General features: G+C 41.7%; 1 protein-coding gene across 1 annotated transcript in view; it reads left to right on the top strand.

Annotated features, from left to right (window-relative positions):
- Positions 1-2,080, top strand: part of lgals2b (lectin, galactoside-binding, soluble, 2b) — a 33,732-nt gene extending 31,652 nt beyond the window's left edge. The window contains exon 4 of the mRNA XM_059954201.1: positions 1,295-2,080. Within this exon, the coding sequence (XP_059810184.1) occupies positions 1,295-1,441 (147 nt within the window). The 3' untranslated portion in view covers positions 1,442-2,080. The remainder of the gene's footprint in view (positions 1-1,294) is intronic.
- Positions 2,081-12,402: the final 10,322 nt, after the last annotated feature.

Below are 12,402 nucleotides of genomic sequence, written 5' to 3'. Positions count from 1 at the left end.
TCAAGGGCCATTTAAATATTTTCCTCTCTCACTTTAAGCCTGTAGCTGATAGCTCTGGACTTCTCTTGTCCATGTCCTTCATGATTTTGTAAATCATTATAAGGTCACCCCCTCAACCTCCGATACTTAACCCTAGTCTATCCAGCCTCCTCTCATAATCGAAACCCTCCTGTCGTCCTTGTAAATCTTCTTTGCACCCTTCCCCATATTCTAACATTCACATTTACTGCCAATTTCCAGTATACTATAGTGGCTGGAGGTGATGTCAAAAGTAGGCATTTTACACATTGGAACACACTGCCAAGTTTAATGTAGAGGCTGACGCTATAGGAGCATCTAAGAGATGTTTAAATAAGCACATGGGTGTTTGAGAAATGGAAGGTTGTAGGCTGTATAGGATGGAGTGGTTATTTTGATTGTGGAATAGGTTTATATCAATCAGCACAACAACGTGGGCTGAAGGCACTGTATTGTTCTACATCCTAAGACCAGTCCATCACGGGTAAAGCTGTCCCGACCATTGAGCACACCTACATGAAGCGTTGTTGTGGGAAAACAGCAACTGTCATCAGGGACCACCCAGCTACAGGTCATGCTCCCTTTTTACTGCTGCCTTGAGGAAGAGCTTTAGGACTCACATCACCAAGTTCCGGAACAATTATCACCCCTCAACCATCAAGTTCTTGAACCAAAGGTGATAACTTCACTAACTTCACTTGCTTCATCATTGAACTGTCCCCACAACCTGTGGACTCACTTTCAAGAACTCTTCATCTCATGTTCTTGATATTTATTGCTTATTTATTTATTATTTTTCTTTCTTTTTTTTATGTGCACAGTTGTCTTTTGCAGAGTGGTTGAGCGCCCAGGTTGGTGTAATCTCTCATTGATTCTGTTATGGTTATTATTCTATTATGCATTCATTGAATATGCTCACAAAATGAATCTCAGTTGTGTATATGGTGACATACTGTATGTGTACTTTGGTAATAGATTTACTTTGAACTTTGTTTTCTATGTTCCATGTTCGCTCCAGTCTTCCCTGTCTGCAACTTAAATCTCATTTGTGTTTTTTTCCACTCTTCCATTTCTGATCATCAACCTGAAATGATAACCTTGTTCCCCTCTCCATAGATGCTGACTGATCTACTGAGTATATGCAGTTGTTCTTTTGTTTTGTGACAGATAACTTATCCAAGCAAGGATGTAAACTCATTCTCTCTGACCCTAGAATTCGTTTTGTGAGTTGAAATGGGCCAGTCTCACTCAAACTATTGTTTGATTCTTTCCACAGCTACACATCACTTTAAAGGAAGACACCTTCGAGGTTACACTCCCCAATGATTCCACCATTGAGTTCCCCAACCGGCTGTCCCTGGATACGATCAACTTCCTGTCTGTGGATGGAGATGTCAAGTTGGTTTCCTTCGGTTGCAAATAAGATGTCCGAGTGGAAAATTATAATGAACGGAAGCTGGAGAAAATGATTCATTAACTCTCCAACAGCGAATGATTCAAGCAAACTTACAGTCATATGGAAAATTCAAAGCAGATGATACAATAGTTTAATTACATTTGAGATTCTGATTTCAAATAAAGTCCAGATTTCTAGAATATGCATGTTAAGTATGATAAAATTAATGTGTTCACTTTTAATTTCTTTCTTAGACTGGAAGACAATTCAAACATTCAAATTGTTATCATTCCTTGTATGTATCAGATGGTCCACACAATACATCCCCAGCAGCACTGTAGTTGGAGAGGCATGGTAGTGTAGTCGTTAGTGCAATCACGTCTCAGCGGCAGCTGGAAGCTCGGGGTTCGACTCCCACCGCTATCTGTACATTTTACTGTGATTGCCTGTGTTTTCTCCAGGAGTTCCAGTTTCCTCCCACATTCGAAAAAGATACATAGGTGAGGGTTAGTGAGTCGTGGGTATGCTAAGTTGGCGCTGGAAGTGTGGGGACTCTTGCAGACTGCTCCCAGCACAGTCTTTGTTGATTTGATTTGATGCAAACAATACAGTTCAGTGTTTGTTTTGAAGGATATGTGACAAATAAAGCTAATCATTATATCTTTATTTAAGGCTAATTAGTGTTATGAAAGGGAAAAAAAGTGACAATTGTAGGAGGAGGCTTTCTTTTGAGTTTGGGGCCAAACAGAGTTTAGCTTTATTTACTGGTGGTAAAGATGGGCTCTCTCACCTCTGCCCCTCTAACCCTTACCACAAGTGCCACGCAGAGTTGTGTCCTGAGGCCCCTCCTCTACTCCCACAACTGAGCTGCCACTCAGCTCCAATCTGCTGGTCAAATTCGCAGATGACACGACCTTGTTTCTAGCGCTGACGGGACAGCCGACAGGAGAGAGGTTGACACCCTGACACAGTGGCGCCAGGTTAACAACCTCTCTCAAAGTCCAGAAAAACAACTGATTGTGGATTACAGGAGGAATGGAGACAGGTTTGCCCTGGACAACATCAGTGAGTCTGCAGTTGAGAGGGTGAGCAGTTTCAAGTTCTTCGGTACACAAATCACTGAAGATCTCATCTGGACTGTACACGCCGGTTTATGGCAAAAAAGCACGACAGCATCTCTTTCACCTCAGACGACTGAAGAAGTTCAGCATGAGCCCCCAAATCCTCAAGACCTTCTACAGGGGCCCCACTGTGAGCATCCTGTTTGGCTGTATCACCACCTGGTACGGGAACTGCACCAACCTGCAGAGAGTGGTACGGACAGCCCAGCGCATCTGTGGACGTGAACTTCCCTCCAGTGAGGATATTTATAACAACAGGTGCAGAAAGAAAGCCTGGAAGATCAACTGGGACGTCAGTCACCCCAACCATAAACTCTTTCAGCTGCTTCTGTCTGGCAAACGGTACCACAGTATTAAAGCCAGGACCTACGGGCTACAGGACAGCTTCTTTCCACAAGCCATTAGACTTAAATTTACATGTCTGTACATTGCAACGGAGTCATAATGCAAAGATTTTACTCCCTCACGTTGTGGGATGGATGTAAGATTTCAATAAATTCAATTCAATTCAATTTAGCTTCTAGGCTGGGATAGAAGTTACTGGCAGTTAAACTGTGGAATTTATGGCCACAGGCAGCTGTGGAGGTCAAGTCATTGGATATACTTAAAATGGAGGTTGATAGGTTTTTGATTAGTAAGGGCATCAAAGGTTACGGGGAGAAGGCAGGAGGATGCAGTTGAGAGGGATAATAAATCAGCCATGATGGATTGACTGAGCCCCTAAATGGCCTCATTCTGTTTTTATGTTTTATATATACAAAAGTCTATATTTCACTGAAAATGGTAGATGGGTGGGGGTGAGGAAGGTGCACTGAGTGTTGGAAGATATGTTGCAGTTGTAAAAGACATTGATGAAGGTTATCAAAGACAAGTTGGGGTTCGTGTCTGTGCTGTATGAATCTGAGTCCATGACAAATTTGATATTCTTAGACTCACCTACAATTCTTTGCCAATTGATTCCTTGCCAACCTCGTTGCCAATGTAGAAAATATGTCACAAATGAGCCCTTAACCTCAGAGTGTATAGACTAGTACACCTGAGAGAAAAAGGACCTGAAAGTGTGGCTTCTATCCCTTCATTTTCAGTCCTGACTGTGCCAGTAGTACAGGCAATTTCTGGACCTTGTTGAAGAATTTTGTCACTAAAGTACTGTTGAAGAATCTACCCTGTATTTTACAGGAAGAGAAGTTACCTGGTTATCAAACAGAAATAAAGACACAGACCCAGTGTACTGTTAACTCTTTATCATGTGATCACCGGGAGCTGTTGCCTTACGACTCTGTCAATGTCAGGTTACATCTAAAATTTAAACAATAAATTTTGGGCAACAGCCAAACATACTTAGCAATTTCAAGAAGCACTCGTTAGGTATCAGCCAGTTCACCAATTTTCCCGCGTGATACACAAAGTTAGAACTGCACGTCTACATTCAGTTCCTCTATTAGCCAGTCCCGAACAAAGGTTAACAATACCTCATTACTGGAATGATCTATTGTTAGCTCACACAAGCAAGGAAGTGTCTGTTTCTTTTCCTCGTAATCCAACTCTTAAGCGATATTTATCTAGTGAAGCTTGACAACAAAATTTAATTCAATTTTCTTCTTAATTTTTTTCGACAACCTCTTTAAGGCAGGCAGCCTGACAAGATAGTTTAAAGTTATAACAAATTTTATTAACAAACAGAAGTTTTGTTAAAAACATTGTACATAAAGAGGTAAGTCAAATTTCAAATAAAATACAGCTTCTGAGTTACCATCAGACTGAATAAAGTCGAATAAGGTGCATTAGGTAAAGTTACTATACCAGTGTAATAAAGCACATCAGTGCCTCATGCTCATATGGAGATTTGGACTAGCCATACAAATACCACGGACTCAAATTAAGCAAAATGAGTTAAATAAAGGGCTATAGCAGTGACTCACCCTGTCCTGCAATGTACAAAACGAACTGCAGAGGTAACACACCTCACATGGTAGACATGGACACAAAAGTAAATCGACTGAATGGATCAGCAAAACTGCTGTTCACCTTCCCTTACGGACTAGACCCTAGACCAAGCACGTGTAGGCAGCAAGCTTTTGATACCACCTGGGGAGGAAGGTCCCACGCTATTTTCTCTCCAGGCACAATTATCTGTTCCACTTCGCTACATGACGGAAGGTCTATGCCAGAAGCATCGGCTTTTAGTAGAAGCTGCCTGACCTGCTGAGTTCCTCCAGCATCTTGTGTGTGTTGCCCTGGAAGTGTGTGTATGGTGATCCTGCATTACCATCGAAAACGTGCCACAATGTGATTTTCCATACATGATGTCACATCACTTGCACGTGCATCAAGAAATTAAAGTCGAAAAAAAATTGCATTTATTTACTTTTTTTCTCCTCATAAATTCTGAGGGAGAATTTTACTCCATGTATCAAATTCTTGGCCAATGATTAGTGAATTCTGTAAGGGTAGGGTTCAGTCGTCCCAAAGTCTGTAACATGGAGGTTGCCTCTGGTTTAGTTATGCGGAATTTCTCATGTCTACTGTCGCAGCCCACAGAGCAGGTTGTCACATGGCACAATCTTTAAAAAGTTGTCAGGCATAAATCAAAAATAATTAATTACAAACAAATATTACATATGGTAGCACATCGCTTTACAGTGCCATCTTTTACTGATTCATGCTGCTATCTATAAGGGATAGGTACATTTTCATTGTTGTTGTGTTCTTTATACGTACCATGGGTTATTCATTGAGATACGTATTCTGGAAGAACATAACTAGAACTTTTATTTAACAGCAATTAGCAGCCATGTTTTACACTGCCATCCTTCTCAATCATTCTTTCATTTCTGCACACGCTCAGAACTCCGTACAATCGCGTTCTTACACGTGATGCGTGATATCACCACATCTTCCTTTCCTTAAAAAGAAAAACAATTAGCAACTTCATGTCTCTCTCCGTCTCTCTGGGGGTTTACGAACACGAGTAGACCTTCTAAGTGGTTCACTCAGTTCTTGTGTTTTGTTGTTATTTCCATGTTTTGTCTGGTCTGCATCAATTAATGGAAACTCTGAAGTTGGCTCTTTCTTGAGGTCTTTGTGAAGAAATCGCAATTCATCTCTTTTTTATGCTGAGACTTCATCATTTCAATAAAACTTCTCAATTCCTTCACTTGTGCTTTCACTTCTTCAATTGGATCCTGATTCTTGTCACTCTTTGGCTTCAGATCAGTATTGTACTGTACTGGCAAGTTTGGTTTTGATGGCAATGCTTTGTCAGATGCTGGTAACAAAGAGATGGGTCTGGGATTTTTCTTTATGACTTTTACTTTTCCCATGTTGGAATCAAATTCTGTTTTCTCTCTCTCTCTTTCATCAAGTCACTGTATTCTGACTCTGTGTCACTCTCCAGGACTAAGATTCTTTTCACCAAATTCAGTCTCTCAAGGGCAGATAAACCCAGTATTGACTGTACATTTTTGGCACTACCACAAATGAAAGCATGTGCTCAACATTTTTGTGTGATACTTTTGCCACACGTTCCTTTAACTGGAATGTCTGCACCTGAATACCCAGTCAATTTTATATTTGTCTGATGTAACTTTAGTCTTGGCTTTAATGCATTAAACTTGTGCTCCAGTATCCAGTTTAAACAGAATATTGTTTTTGTTCACTTGCAATGCAATAGTCCAGTCATTCTTATTTTGTTTATTTTCACAAAGCACATCGATATAAAACTCAAACACAAGGAAACCTGCAGATGCTGGAAATTCAAGCAACGCACACAAAATGCTGATGGAATGCAGCAGGCCAGGCAGCATCTATAGGAAGGAGTACAGTCAACGTTTCTGATCGAGACCCTTCGTCAGGACTAATGAAAAAAAGAGATAGTAAGAGATTTGAAAATGGGAGGGGGAGAGGGAGACCCAGAATGATAGGAGAAGACAGGAGGGGGAGGGATGAAGCTAAGAGCTGGGAAGTTGATTGGCAAAAGGGATACAAGGCTGGAGATCGAAGGCCTTGGAAGAAAGAAAGGGGCAAGGGAGCACCAGAGGAAGATGGAGAACAGGCAAGGAGTTACTGTGAGAGGGAAAGAGAGATAAATAAATAAATACATACGTACGTACATACATAGGGATAGGGTAAGAAGAGGAGGAGGGGCATTAATGGAAGTTAGAGTAATTCCATGTCCTATTCCCATTCTGATATGTCAATCCATGGTCTCCTCTACTGTCAAGATGAAGCCACAATCAGGTTGGAGGAACAACACCTTATATTCCGTCTAGGTAGCCTCCAACTTGGTGGCATGAAAAGCCATCTTCAACGAGATCCCACCACCAAGCACACCTTTCCCTCCCCCCTACTTTTTGCTTTCTGCAGGGATTGCTCCCTAAGCGACTCCCTTGTCCACTCGTCCCCTCCATCCCTTCTCACCAATCTCCCTCCTGGCATTTATCCTTGTAAGCGGAACAAGTGCTACACCTGCCCTTACACTTCCTCCCTCACCACCATTCAGGGCCCCAGACAGTCCTTCCAGGTGAGGCAACACTTCACCTGTGAGTCAGCTGGTGTGGTATACTGCGTCCGGTGCTCCCGGTGTGGCCTTGGTGAGAGCTGACACAGACTGGGAGACCATTTCGCTGAACACCTACGCTCTGTCTGCCAAAGAAAGCAGTGGCCACATATTTTAATTCCACGTCCCATTCCCATTCCGATATGTCAATCCATGGCCTCCTCTACTGTCATGATGAAGCCACAATCAGTTTGGAGGAACAACACCTTATATTCTGTCTGGGTAGCCTCCAACCTAATGGCATGAGCATTGATTTCTCTAACTTTGGTTAATGCCCCTCCTCCCCTTCTTAACCCATCCCTATTTTTTTCTCTCTTTCCCTCTCACAGTAACTCCTTGCCTGTTCTCCATCTTCCTCTGGTGCTCCCCTCCCCCTTTCTTTCTTCCAAGGCCTCCCGTCCTCTCTAGCCTTGTATCCCTTTTGCCAATCAACTTTCTAGCTCTTAGCTTCATCCCTCCCCCTCCTCTCTTCTCCTATCATTCTGGGTCTCCCTCTCCCCCTCCCACTTTCAAATCTTTTACTATCTCTTTTTTCCATTAGTCCTGACTAAGGGTCTCGGCCCAAAACCGTGACTGTACTTCTTCCTATAGATGCTGCCTGGCCTGCTGTGTTCCACCAGCATTTTGTGTGTGTTGCTCAATATAAAACTCCTCACTTTCATTTTCAAGCACTGCATTTATGTGCTTTATTTTCTTTCTACTTCTGTAACAGCATGAAAAATGATTACTCTTACTGCAATGATTGCACATTTTTCCATATGCTGGACACTTTTTAGGTCGGTGCTCCTGCCCACAGCGATCACAAAGTTTTTTTCTTTCAGATGATGTCTTCCTCTCTGCCAGTTTCGTTGCCGTTTTATTATTTTTTCAAACATGTTCGCGCTTTTCCACAGCATCTACATAGCTCTCAATAAAAAGCTCTTTAGCCTGCGACGTCACAGTTTCAGAAGCTTTGCAAAGAATCAAAGCTTTTTCCAAATTTATGTCTGCTTTTCTTAAGAGTCCTTCTCTCAGAGCATTATCCAGAATGCCACAAACAATTCTGTCTTTAATGAGAGGGTCCATCAGCTCTGTAAACTCGCAAGTTTTACTGCAGTTTCTCAACTCGCTAACAAATTGATCAATCGTTTGACCAGTTTTCTGTTTACATATAAAAAATTTATACCTCTCATATGTCACATTGCGCTTCGGTATACAAAACGCTTCAAACTTGTCAAATATCACTTTTAGATTCAAATAATCTCCATTTTCATAAGTAAAATGGTTATATACCTCAATTGCGTCATCCCCTATTATGTGGAGTAGAATTGCAGCTTTCGTTTTTTCCATTTTATTATCTGCTCCGATTGCCGATAAATAAATTTCAAAATGCTGTTTAAATCTTTTCCAGTTTTCAGCAATGTTTCCAGTCAGTTGAAGCGTTGTTGAGGGTTGCAAAACATCCATTGTTAAAACTCTTAGTGCAGCCAAAATAGTTTGCGCTCTTTTTATAAAACTAATCTTTATATTAGTGCAAAATTATCTTGGCTTTCAGATTTAAAATAATGAAATCACTTTCTCCGCACTTTCCTCTTCCAATCTGCACCCTCATACATCCACTCAATTATATCCACCAAATTCACAGAAACATAGAAAACCTACAGCACAATACAGGTCCTTCGGCCCACAAAGTTGTGCTGAACATGTCCTTAACTGAGAAATTACCAAGGGTTACCCATAGCCCTCTATTTTTCTAAGCTCCATGTCTCTTATCTGCCTACCGTATCTGCCTCCACCACCATTGCCAGCAGCCCATTCCACACCCAGCACTCTCTGAGTGAAAAACCTACCCCTGACATCTCCTCTGTACCCACTCCCCAGCGCCTTAAACCTGTGCCCTCTTGTGGCAGCCATTTCAGCCCTGGGAAAAAGCCTCTGACTATCCACACGATCAATGCCTCTCATCATCGTAAACACTCAAATTCCTCAAATATTTTGGGCACACGATCAGAGGACCCTCCCCTTGAGACTTCCCTCCTTTGTAAATCTGAAAGCCTATCCCTAGTCAAGCCTTTTGCCTCAGTGCCCAATCCTCCTTCCTTAGTGAACCAGTAAGGGACACTTTTCTACAGTTATGATGTAAGGATGTGGTCTTTGACCGACTCTCCTCACCAACGCAATTGTAACACTACTCTCCCATCAAAGCTCCATGAGCCTCTACATCATGAAAGAACATAGAACAGTACCATGCAGGAAAAGACCCTTCAGTCCACAATGTTGTGCTGAACTAATTAAATGTCCAACTAAACTGATCTCTTCTGCTTACACAATGTCTATGTCCTTCCATACGCTGCACATTCTCTTGACCAACTCTATGGTATTCACCTCCTCCAGCACCCCAGGTACTCTCCAAACTCTGGCCTTCATACCTCCTTTGAACTTACCCCCTCTCAACTCAAGTGTATTCTTTCTGGTGTTTGGACAAATTCAGATCTGGAGACTCTGTGAGCACACTGGGGAGTCGAAGCCCTGTGCCTGCAGGTTGGAGACCAAGTCGACTGGAGCAGGAGGCCTGTCCTAGAGACTGTGTATGTGCATGTGTGGGATGGAGGAATGAGGCTTGTTTTTGCTATTGCTGTGCTCTAATTGGTTGTATTCTGTGTTGTTTTGACGAACATTATGGGCGTGCTATGTTGGCGGTGGATTGTGGGCTGCCCCAGTACACCTAGGTGGGTTGGGTTTAACACAAACGATGCATTTCACTGTACATTTCAACATACACATGACATATAAATTTGAATCTACAGTCTGCGAAAGGGTGCAGAATAGGTTGACCCATGGATTGGAGGGCATGTGTTTCAAGGTGAGGTTATGAGTATAACTTGGGTTGTTTTCTCTGGATCATTGGAGTTAGTTATATAAGTTGATGCATTATGTAGTGAGATTGTGAGGAAGGACAGGCAGATGAGAGGGTGAGATTGAAGTTAGTGGGTTGAGTTGAAGTGTAAAATCAAATGGGCTGATGAACAGCGGACTGAAGATGTTATATCTGAATGCATGCAGTATATGGAATAAGGTAAATGATCTCTTAGCACAATGAGAGATTGTTGGAATCACGGAGATGTGACTGAAAGCAGATCATAATGAGGAGCGTTTGTCGGCTCTTGGATTGTATTCATTAGAGAAGAATGAGAGGGGATCTCATAGAAACATTTCGAATGTTGAAAGGGTACGACAGAGTAGATGTGGAAAGGCTGTTTCCCTTGGTGGGTGAGTCCAGGACAACAGGTCACAGTCTTGGAATTAGAGGGTACCCATTTAAAACAGGGATGAGGAGAAATTTTTTCAGCCAGAGGGTCATGGATTTATGGAATTCGTTGCCACATACAGCTGTGGAGGTCCAATCATTGAGGGTTTTTAAGGAGGAGATTGACAGGTATCTAATTAGTCAGGGTATCAAGGGATATGGGAAAAAAGCCAGAAATTGGAACTAGATGGGAGAATAGTTTAGTTCATGATGGAGTGGCGGAGCAGACTTGATGGGCCAAATGGCCTACGTCTGCTCCTTTGTCTTGTGATCTTGTGATAATTGGGAGCTTACCATCCAAGAATATGCCTTGTATTGAAAGGACAGGCAAATAACAGAGGGTAGTTTGTTGGTAAAAAATGAAATCAAATCCTTAGAAAAAGGTGACATAAGATCGGAAGATGTAGAACCCTTGTGGGTAGAGTTAAGAAACTGCAAGAGTAAAAAGACCTGATGGGAGTTGTATATAAAGCCTCTGAATGGTAGTCAGGATGTGGAATACATATTTCAATGGGAAATAGAAAAGGCACATCAAAAGGAAACGTTATGATAGTCATGGGGGATTTTAACACGCAGGCAGATTGAGAAGATCAGGTTGGTGCTAAATCCCAAGAGATGGAAATTGTAGAATGCCTGTGAGATGGCTTATTAGAGCAGCTTGAGGTTGAGCCCACTAGGTGAAAGGCATTCCTGGATTGGGTGCTGTGTAATGAACCAGATTTGATTAGGGAGCTTAAGGGAAAGGACCTCTGAAGAATCTGTGATCATAATATGATAGAATTTACCGCGCAATTTGAAAAGGAGAAACTAAAGTCAGATGTATCAGTATTAGAATGGAGAAAATGGAATTACAGAGATGTGAGCGAGGAGCTGGCCAGGATTGGTGGGAAGGCAACACTAGCAGGGATGACGGCAGAGCAGCAATGCTGGAGTTTCTGGGGGCAATTCGGAGGGCACCTGATAGATACGTCCCAAAGATGAATAAGTATGAATAAACATGAAGGGACGATAATGGTAACTGTGATTGACAAGGGAAGTCAAAGACAGAATAAACAGCAAACAAGATGGCATATAATAAAAATTAGTTGGAAGTTAGATGATTGGGAAGCTTTTAAAAACCAACAGAAAGTATATTAAAAATGATAAGGAGAAAAAATATGAAATATGAAGGCATACTAGCCAATAATATTAAAGGGATACCAAATACTAGGTACTGTTTTTTGAACAGGGAGAAAATTCAAAATTCAGGTTGTACAGGATTCCCTAAAGGTTAACTTACAGGTTGAGCGGTGGTGAGGAAAGCAAATGCAATGTTAGCATTCATTTCATGAGGACTGGAACATAAGAGCAAGGATGTAATGCTAATGGTTTGTAAGGCATTGGACAGACCACACCGAGTTTTCTGAGCAGTTTGGGGCCCTTCATATAAGAAAAGACATGCTGGTATTGTTGAGGGTCCAGAGGATGTTCACGAGATGACACTGGAAATGAAAGGGTTAACATATGAGGAGTGTTTGATGGCTCTGGGCTGTACTTGCTGGAGTTCAGGAAAATGAGAGGAGATGTCAATAAAACCTATCCAATTGAAAGGTCTACAGTGGCGCTAGACAGTTTGTGAATCCTGTAGGAAGTTCTCTATTTTTGCGTAAATACTGTATGACCTAAAATCCCTCAAGTCTGAGGCTGTGTCCTTTGGTCTTCCACTGGAAGAAACATCCCCTCTACATCCACCCTATCTACAGTGGTTTGCGAACCCTGTAGAATTTTCTTTATTTCTGCATAAATATGACTTAAATGTGATCAGATCTTCACTTAAGTCCCAAAACTAGATAAAGAGAACCCAATTAAAAAAATAACAGAAACACATTGTACTTGGTCATTTACTTATTGAGAAAAATGATCCAATATTATATGTATTTAGTTTGTGAACCTCTACAAAAGCTATTTTTAGCTAGGTGTTCCAATCAATGAGATGAGATTGGAGGTGTGGGTTGTAGAGGTGCCCGGCCCTATAAAAAAGACA

This window comes from Hypanus sabinus, chromosome 29 (assembly GCF_030144855.1).
Source record: "Hypanus sabinus isolate sHypSab1 chromosome 29, sHypSab1.hap1, whole genome shotgun sequence".
Lineage (NCBI taxonomy): Eukaryota > Metazoa > Chordata > Chondrichthyes > Myliobatiformes > Dasyatidae > Hypanus > Hypanus sabinus.
Note: the sequence above shows the minus strand (reverse complement) of the source record. Positions and strands in the feature narration are given on the sequence as shown.